The 25,447-nt window shown below is 31.3% G+C and overlaps 1 protein-coding gene across 6 annotated transcripts in view; it reads left to right on the top strand.

Annotated features, from left to right (window-relative positions):
* Positions 1–25,447, top strand: part of LOC118186057 (STAM-binding protein-like A) — a 99,326-nt gene that overhangs the window by 46,996 nt on the left and 26,883 nt on the right. For all 6 annotated transcript variants that reach the window (XM_085813311.1, XM_085813310.1, XM_085813309.1 and 3 more), the window contains 4 exons: positions 11,007–11,082; positions 12,531–12,623; positions 23,034–23,329; positions 24,752–24,947. In XM_085813311.1, the coding sequence (XP_085669437.1) occupies positions 11,007–11,082; positions 12,531–12,623; positions 23,034–23,329; positions 24,752–24,947 (661 nt within the window). The remainder of the gene's footprint in view (positions 1–11,006; positions 11,083–12,530; positions 12,624–23,033; positions 23,330–24,751; positions 24,948–25,447) is intronic.

The raw sequence follows: 25,447 nt of genomic DNA, 5'->3' as shown, positions 1-25,447 counted from the left end.
GGCCCAAGTCTCATCCAGTGTAATGATACGGCGTAAAAAAGCATCTCCTTCGCGCTCATAGCGCTCTAGGTGGGTTCGGGCAGCATCGTATCGTAGCCATTTCTGCATTTCCGTCAATTGATGTGGAACCCATCGTGAAGCAATTTTTCTCATGGACAGGCATTCCTTCAGAATGTGCAGCACAGTCGTATGTGCTAATCCTGTTTTATCCGGCCAGCTGACGAATCGTTTGGTGGTGATCACTGTCCATTAGTGCGGCAACAGCTTGCACGTCTGCATCGCTGACACTTGGACGACCTGGCCGCATGATGTCTGCCACATTTTGGCGTCCTTCATTGAAGCTTTCACCCATCTTGCTACGGTTCTGTAAGGCAATGCAGATTCCCTGCAAGCCTCTTGAAGCCCTTGATGACACTGTCGTGCTGTACCTGCACATTCCTCTGGCACATTCAATTTTTATCCTACATCGTTGTTCTTGTTTTGAAAACATTCTGACAACACTTACTTTAGACCGCGAGCTAATACAAGGATCCGTTCTTTGCGTCACTCCAAATGCGCGTGACGTAGGCAGGACGAGTCTTTTTGCTGAGAGGTAAGGTAGGTATGTAGTTAACGTGTGGTATACGCGATATTCTTTGGTTTTGTTGCGTAGCGTTTTTTCAGCTGTGTTGCCACTATTAAAGTTCCAACCCTCGTACATTGACACTATTCTAGAACCAAAACTTCTACCTTCCATCAGAGATATCTTTCCCAACAATGCTTCGTGTATTTTTCAGCAGGATTCTGCTCCTTGCCACATGGCCAAAATATCGAAAGAGTGGTTTCGTACAAAGACCATTAAATTGTTGTCATGGCCAGGAAACAGTCAAGACCTCAATCCTATCGAAAATTTGTGGCACCGTTTGAAAACTCTTGTCCGAATGAGGCGCCCATCAAATAAAAGGGAACTAATTGAGGCTATAATTGTTTCCTGGCATCATGTAATAACGAAAGAAGAGCTTAAAACTCTTGTCAGCTCAATGAAACGTCGATGTGAAGCTGTAATAAAAAATAAAGGGTACCCTACTAAACTATTATCGTTTAACTTTTTTTTGTATTGCAAATAATTGAATTTTGTGTTTTGTATTGAATTCAGTAATAAATTCTCTTTAAAATGATATATACAAGTTTGCATTTTGTGAAACGTAACGTTTCCTATAAGCATACAAAGTTCAAAAACATAAAAATTTCCAAAAGTGTCCACAATTTTGGCCACCACTGTAGTAACATATACCAATTGACAACAAATCACATAATTGGATAAAGGAGGTCATGCCACTCGGAGGGTTAAACTTTCGTACTTCTGTGTTCTGGTAGCCCCTAACCATATTTGGCGATTTTAGATTTGTGCCAAGATTTCAACTATAATTTTGCCAAGCTCATGAAGCACAATGTATAATAATGGAAATAATACTCGCATGCCGTTTCCTAAGAATATTTTGAAGAATCCTTATCTTCATTGTTATTATTTTATCAGATGTAATTGTTCCAGTCAACTGCAGCATTTTCACTCATATTAAGCTGTCTGTTATATCATTTTATGGACATCGGCTCCTCTGCCCAAGAAAACATAAATCTAATAGCAGTGACAAACAATATTCTGGAACCGCTGAGCCAATTACCAACACGGAGTCCCTTCTTTTTGAAATATTTAACATAACGTCTTCAGATGGTTTCATGATTTACAAAAAGTTTCATGTTGTGATCATTTTCACATACCTATTTGTCAAGTAAAAGACCTCTTTCTTGAAAAATTATATGGCATCTACCTTATTACTTGGTAAACTTAATGTTAATGTCATATTCCTAAAATTAAAGCAATGAAAATATTTTTTAAGTAAACAATGGGAATTCAAAAGCTTTCAAAAAAAAAAAAAAAAAAAAAAAAAAAAGATTAATATAACAACACATGGCGAGAGCAAAAATGCAACACAGTGCTAATATACAATCATGTGGTGAGGTATAAAAACATACGGCCAGATTTTGGCGAGATATCTCGGTTGATTGGCTTTTCAATATTGGGGACATTATAACCAAGAAGTACCAACTTTTCATTGTATTAAGTAGTTTTTATGGTATAATTTAATGAAAAACTCTCTAAAAATTTCAAAGCAATCATGAAGTGCTTTAAACTATGCATTTTATAATAATAAAAGAAAAAATTGTCTTCTGAATGTATGCATATATCCCTTTTGATATGCAGTCAACTCATGACTAATCGAGCCCTGTCTAAATGAAGTTTGTTTATTGCAGAATGATAGAAAAATGCACTAAATAACAGCAATGATAGCAAGTGATGATGTAGTGTTGAGGAATTGTTTTTATCCACAACAGTACTTAATCCAAAATGTATGAACATTATAATATCCTGAAAAGATTCTGAAATATTCAAACTGACCTTTTTTTTAGACAGATTTGAACTTGATGATATGCAAATACTGTTCTAATGCCATTTTTAGCTTAGTTTTCTTTAGTTTTCATGTTATTTATTATTCTATTACTATGTATTCTTTTTGTTTCAAGTACTGATTTAATTTATGAAAACAAATGTATATTCCATATTAAACTATTTGAAAGTACAGAAAAATTATTAGTAACTGCCGTTCAATGAACTATCATTTTGAGTCAGTTGTGGCTGTGATCCCTTCTGTTACTCCAGTAAACTGGACGTTAACTATCGCTTATTTTCTTTACTTTTAATATATTTTTTCTCCCTCCTTTCCCAATTTTGACATGTCTAAATGTTAAAATTGATTATTAGGAAGAAATCTTGTAATTTTCTTTTAAATGATGCTCTGTAAATAATAATAAAAAAAAATATTTTATTAAAGAGTGGTGAGGTACACTGCTCAAAAAAAATAATGGGACAGTGCTATATCTCCTGTTCTACTGGGCTGATTGACAAAATTCAAACTGCGTTTTTCATATCTCGAAAGTGCGACTTAGGATATATATATATATATATATATATCACTATTCTAACATAGGTATTTTGACACAAAATCAGACTTTTTCTGAAATAACATACCAATTTTTTTCCATATTTCGATTTTACGACTCAAATTATGCCAGAATACCAAGTTTTGTAAAAATCGTACGAGTAGTTTTTAAAATATTACCTCTCAAAATTTTAGCTCTTCAATGTTAATTGAATTTGGCAAATATTTATTAATATCTCTTTTTTCATTAAACTTTTTTGATTTTTTCTCTCACATTTCGAAATTTAGGTTCATTCCAAATAAAATTTACCCATTTTTTGTGTTTTATTTTTAAAATTTCTATTTTTGAATAATTTTTATAAATTTTTTCGAAAAACATTTTGAATTATAACCTATAAAATTTTTACCATCATCTTAAAGAAGGTGTATTTTTGAGCATATCTGCAAAAAATTAGACTTTTTTATTCAAAATTTTGTATGATATACACGAATTTACATATTTTTGCATTTTGAAATTTGGCATCTTTTTTTTGAGCGATAATAACGCCAAATATGGTCTATGGATTTTTGTTACAGTGAATTGCCACAGCTATTTTTAACCTTAAATTTCAAGTAAAATTTTACGGAGAATTAATTATATGACATTTTTTCCCTCAATGATGCGTAATAAATATTTATTAATATTATATGAAAAGCTATTTTTTTTTAAATTATAGATGATATTATTCAAATTTTTAACTATTTTTTTTAAAATTTCTACCTTTGGCATTTTATTGTTTAAATTGAATTGTCTAAAACTTAGAATTTTCGTTTGATGTTTATTTGAATTTTATGACATTAACTGCATAATTTATTTCTAAACAAACTGTTGCTTTTGAAGTGGCTGAAAGAGCGGTTGATACTATCATCCAGATTTTTAAAGCACAGTATATTTTTACAGAAAAATAAGATTTAGAATAATCATTTTTATAAAAGTCAAATTATGATATAAACATACAACCCTCTAGAGTCTGAATTAATGGAAGTTCAATGGTTATGTAGAAATGATCTGCAGCTACTTAATGGCTGGATAAGTCAGCAGATTCTGTGGACAAGTAAGAATAATTATATAAACGACACCCAACATTCTGGATTCAATTAACAACGAGGATACGATGTTTATTAAATGAATTTAAGAAGTTTTAAAACATAAAAAATCAACTCATTTTTTATCCTAAAATGTATTTTTGTGCGTAGCGTATTTTCATTATATCCTTAAAATTCTAATTTAGAATGTAATTGTCAAGAACTGAATCCTAATCATCAGTAATATAATAAGTAATTATTACGGTTATTACTAAATCCTTCTTATAAAGTAATTGCAAATATTTCAAAAAACTTTCTGTCTGAATGCAAATATTTTTCTGTGCAAATATTTTTAATTTTATATTAATCAAGATTGCACACGATATTATTTATTTGCACTTCATTTCTTACCATCAGTTCTAGTAGAAGTTACAAATCAATTATATTTAATTAAGGATTGGATTGGATTGGATTATTTAATTATGGCAAAGAACACGAAGGCTATCTGCCTAAAGGGAGGGATGCCTTTGTGGAGGACTTTCTAAGGTAAACTGGCTTGTATACACGTTACACATGGGGAAAACCGCAAAAACACCCATTCGGCCAGCCCGTTCGCGGGATTCAAACCTCGGACCGAACTACCAGTGTTCAGCGTCTTTACCGCTCGGCCGATGGTGGGCTATTTAATTAAGGAATGACCATCGAAGTTTATAAACAGCTTACCATAACTGCAATTCAATTATTGGCGCCGTATCTTTCATGTTACTCCCGATTGGCAAGCTACATGATTTTTAATGAGTATTTGGGTTTTGCTAGTAACTTCACTTGGAAATCGTGCTTAAACTAGGTTAGTTCGTTATTTGAACATAGAAAGAACATGGGAGCTATTTGATTAAGATGCTTTCATAGAGAACCTTTGTAAACAGAACCTAGAAAACTACGAAAACCAACCATGCAGCCTGGGTTAGACTTCGCAACAAACAATTAGTACTTAACAATCTTCAAATGCTAGGCAACTGGTGAGGCTCCAATTAAATCTCCAATTTAATATTTTTTTTGTAAATATTTAAAATATTGTTGTATTCGTAGACACAAAAAGCAGAATTTAAGTTTTGTTAACTCATTAGTAAACTACCAAGCCATAGTGCAAATGAATATTCAATTTCTTTTGCAATAATTGTATTCACTTAATAATATTCTTGGAATATGAGCTAAAGCAGGAACGTTCTCGGAAGATTAAAGAAGTGTTTAAATCCAGTGATATTAGGTTTGTCTTACAAGCTCAGGATCAAAACGATTCTGCAATTGCCCGAGTAGTCGACTTCTAAATGGCTGTGAATTAAGCAGATGACTTTTAATCTTACGTTTTCAGTCAGAAAACGTATTCCAAATGTTTTGTATTGCATGACAATGCATCTTTTCATTATTCAATAACCAGTTGGAGAACCACTTGTGTTTCGAAAATAAGTATGTGTACTCAATCGTCCTGCGTGTTTTTCAAATTTGTCTTCTTGTGATTTTTTTTTCTTTCCCAAAACCTAAAGTTGCCTTTCAAAGGAAAGTTTTTTGACATTGAAGAGGCAAAAGGAGTATGACATCTACTTTTAGAGGCATGTCAAAAACAGATCTCTACAAGCCTTTTCTTCTATTACATGTTGTGCAGTCAAACAAAAAGTTGCATCAGCGTAAATTCTATAATCTATTTTTATTACGCTCTGATTACTTTATTAACATACAGTGAATATTACTAAATCTTTTACTTCAGCTTAAGTAATTCGGAATTTTTGACGGAATTGTTGTCGGAACTAGAACTTAGAAGATAAGTCAAATTAAATATTTCAATAACCCAATAAATTAAGGTCGAAGTTTCAATATTTTATTTTCGGAGGGAGGGGAAATTTTTTCAGTTTTGGTCCATTATCCTAAGTTTATTTGCTTCGATTCTTTATTTTTCCATAAAAGCGAAAAATTTACGCATGGTATACATATAACGCATAGCTTCAAATTAAAATTTAATAATATACAGAGTGGTTATAATTAAAGTTCCACATTGAAACGGTCATAAAAGGAAAACTACTGGATCAACTGTTATCAAACTTGGTAATCGTGTAAAGGAGGTCATGGGAATTTATTTTCCGCGAAAAAAAGGAAGTTCAAACCTCACCACCAGGGGGGAAATGGCGCTGTATGCAATATTGTTATATGAAATATGGGTCGGAATCTAACTTAACCTTTTGTTACACGGGTTTAATATGTTGTATACCCTTAAGAAACTTTGAAGTAGGCAAATTACCATTTAAAAGCATTAAATTCAATAAAAGTCGAGTGTGCTATCCGTGTAAGTGAGAAATTCGTCCGTGAAAACCACGAATTAGCGATTAGAAAATGTGAGATCGCAAATCACTCGCACAAGTGCGCACAATCTGGAAATCGTTTTCTTACAGATCGCTAATTTGTAATTTTTGAAGCCTGAATTCGGCACTAAAATATATGAAGATACTGATTCAAAACGCTTTTAATCGATTTGGGCCAAAGAAATCCCTCATGTTATCTATCTAGTTCCATTGCATTCTCCTACTGCATTTTTTCAGTAGGCAAAGCAGTTGCCGTTTGCATAGCAGTCATTCCACACTGTTTAGTGTTGAGTCACAGCTAGTTTTATAACTGAACCTTTTTTCTCTGAAGAGCAGTCGACAGCTGGCCACTGTGATTGCAGCTCACTTAGAGTCAATGTTAAAATGTTTCGTGATACATGAACTGCAGTAACATGGCATTTTAGATACTGCGATTTTTATGCAGGGATGGGCCCCACATCACGTGTGTCGCACAGTTACTTAGGCAACATTTCACGAATGAAAGTCTTATAGGCCAACACTTCCCCTCTTCCCACCAGACCTCTGTGACTTTTTGCTATGGGGTTATCTCAAAAGCACTGTTTATGGTGATAATCTGAACAATTTGGCAGAAATGAAAAATGTGATACACTGACATGTCCATAACATTCCTCCTGATATGCTAAGAGCTGGTGTTGAGAATGCAGTAACAAGATTTAACTTGCTTTCGGAAAATGCTGAACGCTACATGGAATATGCTTTGTAACACGTTTCGGAAAATATTAAACACATTTTAAACAGATGTTTTCGTGTCTTATTTCATTTAACAATATTGTATACAGCGCCATTTTTCCCCTAATGGGGAGTTTTTGAACTCTTTTTTTTTTTCCATGGAAAATAAATTCCCATAACCTCCTTTACACGATTCCCAAGTTTGATAACATTTGGTTCGGTAGTTTTCCTTTTATGATCATTTCAAATTGAAACTTTAATTATAACCACCATGTAAATTAAACTTTAAAAGTTTGACAGTTTAGTTCAAGTCCCAGCTTAAAAAAAATATATATAAATATAATCTTTTATATTAATTCTCTTAGAAAGAATGTTTTAAGAAGCTAATTTTTCTCTCCCGTTGTAGATTGTTTAAAAAAACATGATCTTTAATATGATTTAGATTGTTTCAGCCGTTATAAGAATCGGGTTACTCGGTGGTACAGAATAAACCCTGCTGGACTGTTTTATTTCTTTGTCATTTAGCAAAAATCTTTTATTTAAAATATCTATCCTTTGGACTTCACTTTAAACTTTATTTATAGTTAAAATGATGAGAAAATTAAAAGCTGTCTTCAGCTGAAATGCAATTCATGTAATTAATATTTTAAAAAATTGACAAGAATGCAAAATTTATGGAAGTCTAGCAATCGAAAAATCTTAATTCTCTCGTGCGAGCACTGAAAATAACTGTAGAAGGAAAGAAGAAAATTAGGGAGAAAAGTAAGCAAACATTTGCAGGGAAATTTGGCTGTCAGACATACCAAGATGTTTTAAAAAGTTGGACGCTTTTGAATATACTTTCAGGATACTTCAAAAAATTTAGGCGTTCAAAGAGAAAACACTTGGACGTGTACACGAGCAAATACCATCAATCGAGCTTGTGTAAGCTGAAAAGACAAAAACGATATCATTGCAGATTAAAGTGAAGAGCGACTGGTTTTAGACTATATGGTTGTATAAATTATGTTATAGAACATCATATCGTATCATAAATGGAGAATCCCATGATTTTCTCAGTCGAATTATTTGAAGATTCAGGAGTTTATCCAGTATTGTATGTGGATGTCACCTAAAGGCGCATTCGTTCCCTCCTGATGAAACAGCTGCCGAGTGGTAAAGTCGCTGAACACTGGTAGTTCGGTCCGAGGTTCGAATCCTGCAAACGGACTGCAAGGGCATTTTCGTGGTTTTCCCCATGTGTAACGTGTATGCGAGCCAGTTTCCCTTAGAAAGACCTCCACGAAGGCATCCCTCCCTTTAGGCTGATAGCCCTAGTGTGTTTTGTCATAATTAAATAAACCAAAACCTCTTGATGAAACCAGTCTTTCCTTTCTCCTCATACCTTCAAAATGTTTAGCCTCTAAAGACTGATAAAGGCTCTGACAAAATACTTCGGGAAGAACTTTCTAAGGGAAACCAGCTGTCACACACAGTACACATGAGAAAAGCCACGAAACGCCCATGCAACCAGCAGTTTACTGGGATTCGAACCCAGGAGTAAACTACCAATGTTCAGCGACTTTACCGCTCGGCCGTTTCTGGGCCTTTATAAAATGGAAGGCGATAACTTTATTTAAAATGATTGTCAGAAATATCAAGATATTTCGAAAAGTTGGATGCTTTTTAATATACTTGCAGAATGCCTAAAGAAAAAAAGCAAGAATAAAGTAGAATGCCTGAAGAAAAAGAGAAGAAAAAAAAAATTTTGCATAAATTAAATATTAGTATTTTTTTTAAATTTGAAACCTTTTAATCTTATGAAATTTGATTCTTGCGATTTCAAAAATAAAATATTTGACTAAAATATGAATAACATTTTAAGAAACCAAATGTAGGATAAAATTGTGTAAAGCGATGGGCACAATGATAAAACTGTTCAAAGCAGTGTATGCAAGTCATCCTAAGTTAAAATGTCAGTTATACATCTCTCTTATTTATATATAGCTTTTCTGAACGGAACATTGAAATGCATGTTAACTGTGCTTTACTGTATTTTCTCTTTTAATATATGCAGTTTTCAAACGCATCGTAGTCTGGGTTGCAAAGTATTCTTCTGAAAGAAACGCAATTTAAATAAATAAAATAAAATTCTGGAAAATTTATATTAATAAATATATTTAAAATGCTCAGTTCGAAGGAATAAATAGAAAATTTTAAAACAATTATCTGAAGAGACAATGCAACATAAACAGTTAAAATAAAAGTATAAAAATTTAAAAATTACCTAAAATAATAACTACGACAAAAAATATATATAAAGAAAACTATTTGAAAAAAAAAAAAATAAATGAATAAATGCTGCACCTTTATTTACTCAGTTCGAATAGGTAAATAGAAATTTTAAAACAGTTATTCAAAAAAAAAAAAAAAAAGAAAAAAAAGAAAAAAACAACAACATGCAACTTAAACAATTAAAATGAAATTCGAAAAAGGAAAAATTACTTAAAATAATAAGTTATAATTAAAAATATAATATAAAGAATATTATTTGGAAGAAAGGAACGATGGTGACTTTTTTTTCTCTTACAGGAAAGGAAACTAGGTTGCCACATATTAAGAAGTTGGCCAAGTGAACTAACTATTTTTGGCGCAAACTGAAAAAAAAGTGCCAACATAAATTTGTGAATTTCTCCGTAAATTTCGCTCCAAATTTTACAAAATTTCAATTTTTTTTTTTTTTTTTTTTTTTTGAGTGGTGTACCATTTTTAAAGTAGAAGAGAGTTTTTTTTTTTTTTTTTTTTTTTTTTTGGGTACTATCGCATTATCAACCCAACTTTGACAAGAATCTCTGGGAAAAGCACTATGTTGCCAAACTAGGCAACCCAGACTTTCATGAAAATGTATTTTTCTGGCAATCCATTAATGGTTTCACACATATTTTGTCACTGTCTGTCTCTGTTGTGGTGGTAATAATTCACACAGTTTTGAAATCTGAGGCTAATGTTTGTGATTTTTATTTATTGTGATTAGTGTGTGGAGTCCTTCCTCCTTGTAACCACTGTGCTCTTGCTATTGGGGGGGGGGAGCATTCTGTTTTTTTTCAGAAATATGACATTTTACCCTCTAGTAGAAAATGTAAAAATACACGTTCCATTAAACTAATTTGTGCAATCCCTAACATTTTTAATGTTAAAATGAGTAGATGTGCATGTGAAGAGCAGTGCCAGTTTGTTCTATAATGTTGAGAATTCTGCAGTTCTCTGTAGAAGACTATTTGCCGCTCTGACAGGGATGTTAGCCATATGGCGTTTAGATGCCAGCTTGTCGGAAGATACTGGGGCTATGAGAGTGAGATGGGTACTGATCAAATGAACAAATGTAGCTTGGAACTTATTAGAAGATGACTGAAAAAATAGAAAGTTAAGCTTTTGATTACGGATGTTTGTTGCATTTTTAATTTAGTTAATTTGTGACTGTTTTATGAAACTTTTAGCATCTTGTTATGTATGATTGTTTTATGTAATTTTTACTGTTTTGTTATGAATGTTTCCCGTGTTTTTAATTTAAGTCATTGCTGTTTTATGTAATTTTCAGTGTGCTACCATTTTTTTAAGAGGCTACTGTTTTTTACATGTTAGGTTGGTGAAAAATTAGTCCCCTGTGATTGCTGACTTTGCAGGGGGTTGGGTGGATTATTCAAAAATACCCTTTTTTTATATAAATTTTTTAGTTGTTTGATTTTAATTCAGGCAAAGCATGCAAGATTATCTGCCAACTGGAGAGAGGCCTTTAATATTTAAAATTGATTCTAAGATAATATTTATTTATGTTTTAATTTAGAATTAAGAATTTAATATTTATAATAATAAATGGAATTAAAACTTAATATTGATGATAACATTTACTTCTATTCAGGTTATTCATAGAGCAAGTACCAAAGCACCCTGAATATCAATTATTGCCAGATTCTGAAAAAATTGAAACTAGAAAGGTATTATTTAGAAATAATTTGCACAGATATATTTCCATTATTTATATTTTTGCACCAAAATTTTTGTCATTAAGTATCATTCTTAAATATAGATTATTATTTATAAAATAATGTGAATATTTTAATATTCTTATGTATTTTTGGAATTGTCTTATAAGATCTTTGAAATGAAATTAAAATTTCTTTTGAACTTAATTTTCATCTGTAAAAATTGCAAAATATATTGATAACATCTGATTAATTTCTTTCATATTTAATATTTTAAGTTGTAAATGTCATAAATGAAATAAATTTCAATAATGAAATGTATAATAATATTATTCCATTGCAAATCTTTCATTTTTAAAAATAGATTTACTCTTGTTATAAAGTAAGTTTCATGCAGTTTTGAATATTTTATTAGTTCAAAGGGGTGTTAGCCCAGAAGGGCTATTAGTTTTGAAACAACATTTTGGGTCAACTCACTATACACGTATATATGTAAACGGTTGTATCACTTCACAGATTGTTGGCACCAAATATTATCGTCTTGTATTATATTTAAAGAAATATGCATGAATGTATGTTTCTCGCATTGTGAAAAAAAAACAATACCTACAGCCATCAAATTTTGAATAATGTAGTCCTCCAACCAAATATGGGCACCTGGAAGCCCGAAGCTTGAATTTCAAATTTGTTTTATTATCTATTTCATTTTTTATATTTGATTAACAAACTCAACAATTTCAAATTAAGCAATAAAATACACTGTACAGAATAAAATATTTTTATTTCCAGCATGCGAAATTGTCTGTTGGAAATTCTAAAGATATGCTGTTTTTAAATATTTTTAGCCCAAAGGTACATTAACCCAAATGCTCTCAAAACATGTATGTATGTGTAAATGAAAAAAATGCCCTTTTGAGCGAAATATAAAAACTGAAAGCTTTCAGATTTTTTACTTGATTGAAACTTGCCACCCAGTCGGTGCAGTGGTTAGGGGAGCCTGATTGCGATACCGAGGGAAGCCTGATTGCGATACCGAGGGGAGCCTGACTGCGTTACTGAAGGGACCAAGTTCGAATCCCGGAGAAGGCATGGATGTAAAATTGTCTGTTCCTTCATAGGAGGTAGCGGTGGCTGCCTATTAGGTGCCTCCCCAATATAATGGCCAACATTTCTGGCCTTAGGAGTAGTCAATGCCATTATAGGCAAGTTCTCGCCATTGGGGGAGGGGGACTTCATTGAAATTAAAAAAAAAAAAAAAAAAAAATCAAGCTTTTATGCACTCTTGTTTACAGGATATAATCAGTTTTCTTTGAATTATCTGCTTTTCCTAAATGTATATTAATTTTATTTTTGAAAATTGTAGATTATAATGCAGTTATTCATAAAGTAAATATCTATATTCTTTAAAAACATTTTAAGAGTAGAAGTTATTTTTAAATTTTAATGACATTTTCTTTCAGAAATTGGAATCCATATTTGGTATTGCTGAGAAAGTCAAATCTTCAATTTTAGCTTCTTATACTCAGAAGTACCAGAAGTGGAAAGAGGAAAAAGTATTTCTTTTGCTTTTATATACATGTAATCAAACAGTGCTATTTTCTTTTTATTGTACGGTTTAATTCATAAGCACATTCTGAATGGAATAGATTATACAAGGCTTGTATTAGAATAATATGAATCCACTCATCATAGAGAATTAGAGAAACAGTTAATTATTTAGGTATAAGGGGACAAAGAATATAGATGCTCCATGATAAAATAATGCAATAAACTTAGCCAGAATGGGGAGTTGTTGGATATTCAAAAGAACATGAACACTGAGGGTTGCTTTCAAATTTCGTCATTGTACTAAAAATTCACTATTGGCACTGGTAACAGCTCTTGGTGCCATAAATGTGAGATTTCATGGGTGATTTATGTTCGTAATTAAACATCATCTTTTTTAACTGGCTTTAATAACTTATAATAGGCACTCAGTTTGGAATTATTCAGCAATTGATTTGTAATAAAAATTGGTCAATTAATTTAGTTGCATAAGCAAACAATAGAACAAATATGGTTACACACATGATTTGAGAGTTGATATGGGGTGAAGATGCCAAAGATAAGGATCTGTTATGAGAATTGAATTCAGTTTTCACAAAACTGTTATTATTGGACAGTGGGTTAATGGAAAATCTTTCTGCTTATCATTTTGTTCTTTTTACCCTTAAACTGTATTCTTCTTCTACCCAAACCAAAAATGTACCTCATAAACTTTACAATTTTAGAAATATTGCCACCTTTAGCAAGTTAGAGTAGTTAGACTTCTTTCTAGACATTTGTTAGATTACTTCTTTTTTCATGTTACATGCATGTGTACAATACTGTGGAACATCTGGTCTGCTGGAACAGGCATATCTCTAAACAGGCCATCCTGCTCTCCGATATGTTAGAACAGCATCATTCTTATTCTGAGTTTTGCCCTGCTGTTTTGATTAATTGGGTATATCGTAAATGATTTGAGACTGTAATTTTTAATCGTGTATCATCACAATTCAAACTAAGACTTTAAGTTCAAAATTATGTATTTTTAATAATGCAGTATGCTTTAATAGTTTTATAAGAATAAATAGTAATTTTAGATGCAACTGAATGACAAATAGTATGCTAAAATGTTATTTTTATGTGCAACTGTTTTCTAAAGTTTGTTACTTTAAAATAGGTACTCCAATGTCTTTTCATCCTCGTTTATTTTTTATTCTAATATGTAGTTGCCACCAAGCATTTATTTTCCCAACTTCATTTGAGGCTGTACTTCAAATTCATGTGCTTTACATGAAGTGAAATACACGGAATTGAAGTAAAGTGGGAGCAAAAAACGGGGAACTCGATCATCTGTGGCAACTGTTGTTTGACTACATGGTTGGGCTTGAGACCGTTACCAGTTATGAGGTAAAATTAGACTGAAGGGCCTGTTTTAAAGTAACTTACTAGAGTAACAGATATTTGTTGATTACATTTAGTTTAAAATTCAGCACAATAGTATAGAGAAGATTCATAGGTATTTTTCCGTTTTGCTGGCACAAACGATAAAGTCACCAATAATGTTACAACTGATGCCAAATGGATTATCTTCGCTGGTAACGTTTCACGCCTCATTTTCAAAAGTTGTCGCAACCATTTCTTATCAGATTGATTGTTTCTTTCAATACTGGCATACAATTACATAGAATTTTTACAAGATATTTAAATTTTTTTATGCCTTAAGATAATTAGTGGTAATTAAGTCAATTAGAATGCAATTATACTGCTCACCTGAAGGCGAAATCAAGGGTTAAATTCATCAATTCTAATGAGAATGCACTAGCGAAGTAAAGCACTGTGGTTTTACATAATTTTTGAGTAAGCTGTTCGTATGAATTGAAATATTCTTGCATTTAAACTTGTATTCCAAATTAAGATTTAACTTGAAATTAGTGTAGATAATTACTGAGAGAATTAGATTTTTGTAGCTTAGTTTAGATGAAATGAGATCACTTGGGGTCACGTTGTACGAACCGGCGACTCAGGATGTTGAACCATAAAAGCATAGTAAATTCTTAAATTAATGTCTTTTACAAATTTATTGTCTTTATTTATTGTCCTTTTACAAAAATTTAAACCATATTAAAATGCTTATGCCTTCAAAATAAAAAATTCTTAGAATTAACGTTTGTTAAAATTTTTTTATGTGTATACTGTTTATGTGTATTTGTGTTTTTATGTTGCCAACAAAGTGTGCTTGGCGAGATTTGTGCCGGCGAAACAGAAAAGTACTGATTCATAATTTATTATCATATTTAGTGTTTGCAATTTAAATTATATCATACCAACGTACGTGCTGTTTGGGTATAAATTAAAATGTGATCTAAAAGTTGGAAATTAAATATTATTGTAAGTCATGTATGTATTTTATTGTTTGATGTACATTTAAAAATACTAATTTTAATCTTTAAACACAGTATCCAACATTTTTCTTATTTTCCTCTCGTAATTATTAATTTACCTAGAATGCTCCTTAAATATTAGCATAGTTTTTATGTATGCTTATTGATTTTGTGCTTATATGTGGTGACATTGTTAATGGGTGGTATATATTCCAAATCTTTTCACTGTTGTTATTACAAATTAGCTGAAAATAAAAGTGGGTCATTAATTTTTTTTTTCTTTTTTTAAAATTAGTATTTTATTCCAATTTTTTAGATAGAAAATATTTTGTATTTTAAAGCAGATGTAGAAACTGATACAAAAAATACCAGCGAAAGCATCGTTAATAAATCCTTGGAAACCACTGTTTAAATGAACAGATTTGTGTGTAGGTATTTTTCCATTTGAGGCAAAGAGGTAAATGCATGTTCCTTTGTAGAATTCAAGGTGTCTGAAAACTTAAGTGGAAGGTTGGGGGAGGACGGGGGAACAAAATCAGCATTTTCCCCAAAAATCAGTATTTCCCATTATTTACTTAATTACCAGATTCATGTTTCTCTCTAACAGAACATGAATCTGGTAATTAAGTAGCATTAATTGAGTCTACTTAATTACCAGATTCATGTTCTGTTAGAGAGAATGACCATGTTTGAATGGTTTTCTTGATCTAATGAAGATCGTATATAAATTTTATTATTTGCAATTTGCTGAAGCTTCTTTTATCACTCACATTAGTAATTGACAATGTTAAAGGTATTTTTAACACTGCTTCGAAATTCAGATATATTGGAAGTGAACTATTTGTGAATTATTTCCAAAGAATCTTTCTAAGTTTGTTGATACTTTAGTACCTGGAGTTATTAAATATAGCATGTTTTTAAACCTAGATACTTTTTTGATTCAATTTATGCAAAATTTATAGCATTTGAATATTTAAGTGGTGAGTTATATGCTGCTACATTTAAATTACCAAATTCCATGTTATTAATTTTTTATCAGTTGGAAATTGAAAATTGGAAGATATTGATTTAGCTTCTCATACACATTCAGTTTCACATTTCAGTTGTAAGATTAAAATAACTAACAGTTCCCTAAATCGGATTATAGGGAAAAAAAAAAAAAAAAAAGTAGTTTTCTGAAAGTAAGTTTTGTTTTTGTCAGTTGACTCTTGACGTCCTGATTTATTAACCTTTCCTTTTCACTTCTGTTCAAATTCTGTTGACAATTTGATCTCAAAGAATTTGAGAATTTGATCTGTTGAGAATAAATTTCTAAAGCTAAATTTTTACATTTCTGAAAAATATTTAAAAAAAAAAGTATAATCCTCCTATTAAGCATATAACTTCATATACAATTATAGTTTTTGACTGCAAGGCCTTATTTACTTTTTTTGTTAATCACAATATTAAATTTTGCATACATACTACACATACAAATTTTTAAATGATTTGCTTCAAAATAGTATTATTTTTACTATGATGCAAGTGCCCGCTGAGCAGCTGAAAGGTAAAATCACCGAGTGCTGGTGGTTTGACCTGGGTTTGATCAGAGGCAAATGAGCTGGTTGCATAGTCGTTGTATGGTTTTCCCCTTGTGCAACATGAATATGAACCAATTTCCCTTAGAATGTCCTTTAAGAAGGCATGCCTCCTTTTTGTGGGGTCATAATTAAATAAATCAAACCGTTTTAGAGCATGGTTTATAATTTGGTGCCACATCTTTTAATAACTGATGTCAATTTGCTGATGTTTAATTTGCTGATGAAATTGAGTGACAAGTCTGACACATGTGACTAACAGGTTGACAGTTCTGCAATGTATAGAGTCACATCAGAGTAACAGATTTCTAAATAGCGGTAAAAGTTGAATTGGAAACATATAGACAGGGTGTATTTTGCATGTTTTGATCAGTTTTCCGTATGTCTATATTTTGTTTTGCGTTAAGACAAATGCCATAAAATTGAAAAATATCTGAATAATTTTAGAGATTTCAAAATTGTGAGTAAATAAATTATAAGAAAGGAAGCCACTACTTATGTGTTACAAATCAGTTGGAATTAACTACATAACTGCTCAGTTGTGGAAATAGTTTTCAAAAAGTAGATTAGGTACCAGAAGGTGTAATATTTGTTGATGACATGAAATTACTCAGCAGATCATCATAAGGCAGTAATAATAATGGTAAAAGTAATTAATTTAGTAAAAGATATTGTTGCATTACTACTGGCAAGCTAACAAAAGAATCTTCTTTAAAGTATAGGGGCCAGAATTTCATACTGGATTGCATCTAAGCATATGAATTAAATTATGTTATTTGAATATGGCAAAGCCACAAAGGCTCTATCCTTAATTGGAAGGATGCCTTTGTGGAGGACTCTCTGAGGGAAACTGATGTGTAATAATATTGTTATAAAAGGAGACAACTGTGAACATCAACCTTGCAGCCTGCCCGTTCATTTGGTATAAAACCCAAACCAGTTGAACTACCAGTATTCGTAGGTCTTAAACCATTTGGCCACTGGTTGGTCTGAATTAAATTAGAATTTACCAGCAAGCTGTTATAGTGTGTGCCAGTTATGCAAGCATGGAAAGTAAATATCTACCCTTAGTATTTTGAAATGTTCATTGACTAAGAAAGATTTTATTTATTGTCCGATTCTTGTTAGTAGTGTATCTAGTATGAATTCTACACAGCTTATTTCACCAAAAACATTCTTCAAATTGGCCATTGCAGAGGTTATGGAGTTAACAGATGTACAGAGCTTTTAGTGTTTGAAAGAAAAACCATGATTTCTAAAAAATATTTTTTTGAAAATTATTGTACTTATGAGTGATGTTAGAAATTCATTAATTTTTATAAATGATAATGTTTGTTGTGATTTATCCTGTGTTCATGGCATGTTTCAAAGCCATATTGTTGTAGACTGAATACACAGATCTGCATACTCTTCTGGCTTAAATCTTAGAGAACACATATAAGATAATCTTAAGAGGATTGTTTAAACCACAAAGCACTAAAAAGACCTGCAAAGTATTAAAACCCCACAAAGTAGTAAAAAGATGGGTTGTTGCAGAGAGATAGAAACTTCTTTAAGAATTTCTAACAAATTAATTAGATGCACAGCTTATGTTTTTTAATATAAAAGAAGTAATAGATGCTTCAGGAAAAAATTGATGCATAGCAGTTTTTTATGTTAATTAGCATTTATTATGAAATGGAAAAACTGGCATTAGTAATTTATAAGAAACAGTATAACTTCGGCAAGACCTTCCTTGGTAGAGGACTATAGATCCGATTTGATAAACTTCAGAACTGAGAAGAGTCTTTCCACACTGACTTGAGTAGGAGGAAGAGCTGTTATTGTTAGGGCTACTTTCATTAACTTTTCAGGATAGATTTTTATAAATTCTAAAAGAGGTGTCTTACAAGAGCAATCATCAAAAGCCGTGTATAAATCTTGTTTGTAATTTTTCATTTTTATATCTAATGTCTCTTGGTTCTTTATTTTCATTCGCTTTGCCTTAGCCTTTTCAATATTATCCAAATATTTCTCAAAATCTCGTTCATCTGTGGAAGAGAATGATAGAGACTCAGTTGCAATGTCTGCACTTTGACTGTCCTGATTTGAATACTCCAGTTGTTCTGAGAATAATTTAATTTTTAATGAAAGTTCACAAATGGATTTCTTTGCCTTTTTTAATTTGTTTGTCATCCAACAAAATTCAGCGTTTTGGATCTACATATATTGAGCACAGCAAGGTTTTAGTATCTAGCAAACTAGTTTCTCTTTCCTTCATTGAAGAAATGTTTCCATCTGCAATAAACTCTTCATCTCATAAAGAACAAATATCACATTCTTCCATTCTCTCCTCCTCCTGTTAATTCTTCAGATTGTAGCTTTTTTGTGGCTATATATGTTGTAGAAAGCAGGGCTGTGGAATCTGTAGGGAAAATGACCGACTCCTTGAATTTTAATGACTCCGACTCCATCATGTATATGTAAACATATAAACATGGGTACAGCTTATTTTTTTAATATAAAAGAAGTAGTAGATGCTACAGATAAAATTTGATGCATAGCACATTTTTTATATTATTTAGCTTTTATTATGAAAATGAAAAACTGGCATTAGTAATTTCTAAGAAACAGTAAAACTTCAGCAAGATCTTCTTTGTTAGAGGACCATAGATCTGTTTTGATAAACTGCAGAATTGAGAAGAGTCTTTTCACACTGACTTGAGTAGGAAGAAGAGCTGTTACTGTTACGGCTACTTCCTTTAACTTTTCAGGATAGATTTTTGTAAGTTCTAAAAGAGGTGTCTTGCAAGAGCAGTCATATTTATCTATTTTTTCAGAGGCCGTGCATAAATCTTGTTTGTATTTTTTCATTTTTATATATAAAGGATCTTGGTTCTTTATTTTCATTCCCTTTGCCTTAGCCTTTTCAATATTATCCAAATATTTCTCAAAATCTAATTCATCAGTGGAAGAAGATGATAGAGACTCAGTTACAATATCTGCAGTTTGACTGTCCTGATTTGAATACTCCAGTTGTTCTAAGAATAATGAATACTCCAGTTGTTCTAAGAATAATGAATACTCCAGTTGCTCTAAGAATAATTTCATTCTTAATGAAAGTTCGTAGATGGCTTTCTTTGCCTTTTTAATTTGTTTGTCATCCAACAAAATGTGGTGTTTTGGATCTACATATATTGAACCCAGCGCTATCTTATTGTCTAGCAAACTAGTTTCTCTTTTCTTCATTGAAGAAATGATTCCTTCTGCAATAAACCCTCCGTTTCAGAAAGAACAAACATCACATTCTTCCAGTGTTACCTCTTGTGAATTCTTCAGATTGTAGCTTTTTTGTGTCTATATATGGTGTTGAAAGGAGGATTTCCAGTTCTGCAAGATCATTCCACAGTCTTTCTGTTAGTGAAATATTAGGGTTATTTACATCTTCTGAAAAAATTCTTAATCCTAACAACCATTATATCATAAAATATGCATTTCTCCATTGCGTTGCTCCTTTTCCTTTTCGCTTCCTAAGAGTGGCATCAGTTTTGGGAGTTCTTCCTTCTTACCTCAATTCACCAATGAGATTAGTAACTAAATGAATCAGTTGAATCAATAATGGCAAATATCGCATCCATCCTACTCCCTTATATTTATTTACTAATATGTCAATAAAATAGAAAGTAACTATTTATTAATGTATATAGTTCATAAATAAAAATATTAACTCAGTTTGTCATTAATTTTTTTTTTTCAATTCACTTTAATTTCCTTTCAAATTCAAACTGTCCAACAAAAACTGGAGTCGATGTGTTTTTAGCAACTCCAACTCCTTTTACCCAAAAATCTACCCGACTCCGACTCCACAGCCCTGGTAGTAAGAAGAGTTTCTTTCTAATTCTGAAAGATCATTCCACAGTCTTTCTCTTAGTGAGACATTAGGGTTATCTATATCGTCTTACATTCTCACCTCCTGTTAATTCTTCAGATTGTAGCTTTTTTGTGGCTATATACGGTGTTGAAAGAAGAATTTCCAATTCTGCAAGATCATTCCCCAGTCTTTCTGTTAGTGAAAAATTAGAGTTATCTAAATGTTCTGAAAAAGTTTTTCATTCTAAAAACCACTGTATCATCAAATATGTACTTCTCCATTACGTTGCTCGATCAATAATAGCTCCAATTCCTGCTCGCTCTCTAAGAATGGCATCAATTTTTTGAGTTTTTGCTGCTATTGCTGCTTACCTAAATTTACCAATGAGATTTGTAACTAAATGAATCAGTTTAATCAATAATGGCAAATATCACATCTATCCTGCTCCCTTATATTTATTTATTAATATGTCAGTAAAATAGAAAATAACTATTTATTTATGTATATAATTCATAAATAAAAATATTAACTCAGTTTGTCATTAAATTTTTTTTTCAATTCACTTTAATTTCATTTCAAATTCAAACTGTCCAACAAAAACTGTAGTTACAGTCGCATTGGAGTCAGAATCAACATGTTTTTAATGACTGCGACTTCTTTTACCCAAAAATCTACCGACTCCAACTCCACAGCCCTGAACAACATCAATCAAGTTTGATGTTACTTCGCATTAAAATATTATCAGTACTTACCTCTTAAAATTTATCCTAGAAGATATATAGTAGTTACAGCTTAATTTGATCATTGTTAATATTGTCATTTGAATATTGCTGTCAGATTGTTTAAGTCTCATTCATTAATGTCAGAGCATGGAGAATTTATCATTTATTGTAATCATTTATTGAAATCAATGTCCCATGTATGTTTTCATGGTGTAAGTTTTAATTTAGAAGCTTGGATAATCATCAAATTTTTTAATGAATGGGGTTTTAAACAGCATAATGATCTAAAGCAGTGGTATTCAAACTATGGGTCACCACCCAAAATGAGGTAGCAAGGTGGATAAAAGTCCTAAAACATCTGAATTTATATTATATTATTAAGGGTCAACACTCTGATTGGGGTTGTGATATTAATTTTTTTGGGGGGTTGGGGTCCTCACTGACGTGACTACATATTTGAATACAGCTGGTCTAAAAAATGTCTGTATTCTGACTGACAGTTGCATAGCATTAATACCTCATTAAAGTATATTGCATTTTTATTCCTTCTAGTAATCACCATGTCTAAAATTAAACTATGTAGTTAAGGAATTATTAGGCAATAAATTGTTGCATTGCCTCATGTATGCTTTCATGGTGTAAGTGGTTAGCATGTTAGCTAGCAAGTGTGGAAGATTTGTGGTTTGAATCATGGCAAGATAACAGTTAGTATTTCATGCTTTCTTCATCAAAAGTTTAATCTTTACAGTGACACCCGGACTTAAAATATTTTGGTTGGTAATTTGTTAATAGTTGGATTTGATTAAAAGAGTCCCATGTTTCTTCCTAGTCACCCTTCAAGTGGAAAAAATACAATGAACTATTCCATCGTCCCATGTGTGTTTTCATGGTGTAATGGGATAGCAATGTCCAGCTAGTGGATGGAAGCTTTGTAATTTGAATTCCAGTGAGGGCAGTGTTAACTTTTCATGTTTCATGTTCTGAAAAAACAAATGGTCTATTTGGGGTCTATCTACTATATTTAGAGCTAGTTATGAAAGTATAATATAGCTATAAAAATCAGCAAAATCATCACTTGAAAAGGAGTGATAAAGTTCAAATAAGTTTACATGAAAACTAATTTTCTTAAACTACAGCTTATGCTAAATGATGGAATATTTCCAAAAACATATTAAAGAATTGTTTTAAGCATGAGGGCCTTACAGTACTTAATGACATGGAGAAAGGTGAAGAACAAAATGCAATATCTTTTACTTGTGTGAATTGTAAAACATTAAAGAATAAAAGCTTAGGTGAATATTAATGAAAAAGTTCAAGCTATATCATTAATCACTGAGCCATTTGCTCCCTCAGGCGCAAATGAGAAAATTTCTGGAAATGAGGATGATGAGGATTAAATGAGGAATCTCTTACAGTTGTTGAGATGAAAAGGTGTTGCACACTTTAAGATTAGAGATTTATATGAATGCCAGAAATGCTATAGAAATGAATTTTGGGGAACTAAGAAGGCAGTTCATTATTAATAAATTTTATATACTCTTATTTCTAATTAAAATATTAAAAAAATGTGTCTAATTAAAGTCCTGAAAGTTTTTTTTTTAATTAGTGTAAAAATGATAAAATTATTCTGCATATTTATATAGTATATTGCCAATAAATCAATTAAATGAAATTTATATATAGTAGGATTCTTTTTCATATTGATGTTATCAAAACAGTCTAGAGCAAATGTGATCTCTTTAAGCAATCCTTGTCATAAATCACCTTTTAATTTTTTGATAATGACATTGTCTTTAATTTTAGATTATTATATAGTTATATAGATGTAAATAATTTGATGCAGACTGTTTCCTTAAATGATTTATAAAACTGCACTTTAAGTTATATGTAATTGTTTTAATCCTAGGAAAAGCAAGAGGCTGAAGAAAAATTAAGGCAAATGCAATTATTTGAAGAAGAGGAAAGGCTGAGAAAAGAAAATAAAATGAGAGAAGAGTTTGAAAAAGAAAAAAAATTGAGATTAGCTGAAGGTAGAGCTATTCTGAAAAGTGCTGAAATTATTTTGCCTGAATCACCACGTTTAATAAACGCACAGAGTATTGGAGGAGAAACAGATCGAAGCTTATCTGTCAGTTCTCGTGCATCTACAGTATCTCCGGCATCTTCATTGTATTCTGAATTGTCTATTCCTTATACTGAAAAGTAAGTGGCAAGTATAGCAATATTTGAATATATTTGCAGATTTATTTTAATTATTTTGGTACTTGCCATTTAATGTCTGTAGGTTTTAAATATAAATGTTAATATAAAATCTAACTGGATGTTTTTATTGGTAACCCTAATTATATTTACAGCTTGATGAAAAGAATAATTGTGTTATTAAATCCAAAATAGATAAATAAAAAAAAAAAAAAAAAAAAAAAAGAAGAAGAAGAAATAGAGAAATTTGTTTATTCTAATTTTTTTAACTAATTTTTTTTTTTAGTAGGAGAATCAAAATATATTGTACACACAATACACATTATGTCCGAGATAATATGATTTTTTGTGTCATTATATACGTATGTGAGTCACATGACCTCTGTCATCTCAAATTCATCCTCTGTAGGTTATGTAAATCATGGATGATTCATTTTTTGATCGTTTTGTTAGTTTTGATAAACAATTACAACAGTGTTGCTATTTTTTCATTACTTTATTGGATTTGGTTCTCCTTGGTAGCATAAATTAGTATCAACCCTAACAGATTTGGAAAAAATTATCACTTTGTCTGAAAAAAACTAGAGTCTTGAAAAGTTTTAAAATAACCTTTTTATTAAAACAGAACTTGAATATAAATGCACATTTTGTGCTTGACAAGATCAAGCCACCTCTTGTGGTAATGCAACTGAAAAATAACAGTAAATTTCAGAAATTAAACTAAACCTAGTAGCTGAAGACTAAACAATTTATTTAGTGTGAGTTGGCTAAAAAATTTCTCATAAGTGTAATAATTTAAATGTCAGCAGCAATAACATAAAATTAAAGAAATACAATCTTATTACAGCTAACGAAACCTAGTAGCATGGTTTCAAACATGCTGTGTCATACAGTCTGAAAACTTCTGTTAAAAATACTCGCAAACTAATTTGCATTTTTCTAGGGAAATAGAAAGGAGAAACGACAGTAAAGATCTAAATAACAAAGTAACTGGTTATGTTCAAACCAGCTCCCCTTCTATAATTTTTTTCACAGCATAACTTTCATTACTGTGCTATTCATTTTGCTATTAGTAAAATATAATTTCATTTTGTGGTACTTTGAAATCTTAATATAGATTTTATCTTTTTCCTGGAAGACTTTGTTCATAACTATTCCTCATTTGAAAATTACTGGATTAAAGTTCATTCTTCCCTTGTTTTCACCCTGATGTCATTGCATGGCTTCTTGTGAGCTGAAATAAAAATTTTAACCACAGTTGGTGCTTTAGTACATAATTTTCAGTTGGCATTCCGTTAATTGGAATGTACACTTACTTCATTTCTTTGTTAGTTTTTGAATGGAAACTGATTGTAATAATGCCACTGCATTTGCTGGTGTTTTTTAATCTCATATAAAACTTTAATCTTGATCATTTTCTTTCAGCCGAGCCATCAGTACTCCTTCCATAGATCGTAGTACTAAGCCTCGTTCTCTTTTGAGCCCGGGTCCAGATTCTGCTTATGTTCATGGCCTCCGAATTGTTATTGTGCCTTCAGGTGGGATAGACTCATTCCTAAGCCTTGCTATGCCCAACACTGATCGGAATGTTGAAACGTGTGGTATATTAGCTGGCAAAATGGTAATTTTATATTTTAAAATAAAATGTTAAATACAGTTACATTTATTTGTTGTTTATTTTTTATCTCATTCCATAGAGATTTATGAAAGCTCTCTTTTGCATAAAAATTTAGGTGTAGAAATTCTTTGTATTGGTATTAATAATGCCAGTAGTACATTAAGGAAAATCAATGTAAAATTGGCAGTTGAATGTAGATCATAACTTGCTTTTGCTTTCCTTATGTTTATTTCCACATTTTCATTAAAACTTTCAGCAATGCTTTTAATTTATTGGTTTCTGTAATGAAATCAAGCATCTCCCTCCCAAATAATAATTCTTATCTCATATTTTATTCAACGATGGATTTGTGAAGTGGTAGGCTCATAGCTCTTGTACTTTTGGGATACTCCTTCATATTAAGACAAAAGATATGTTTATCTTATATTTAAAAATTAATTGATGATGTAAAAGCCGCTTGGAATGTGGGGTCCCTTGTGATTGTGACTTAAGAACGACCCCGT

This window comes from Stegodyphus dumicola, chromosome 3, assembly GCF_044657685.1.
Source record: "Stegodyphus dumicola isolate Sdum_Otavi_A_Nest chromosome 3, ASM4465768v1".
NCBI classification, from domain to species: Eukaryota; Metazoa; Arthropoda; class Arachnida; order Araneae; family Eresidae; genus Stegodyphus; species Stegodyphus dumicola.
This window is presented reverse-complemented; position numbering and strand designations above follow the sequence as displayed.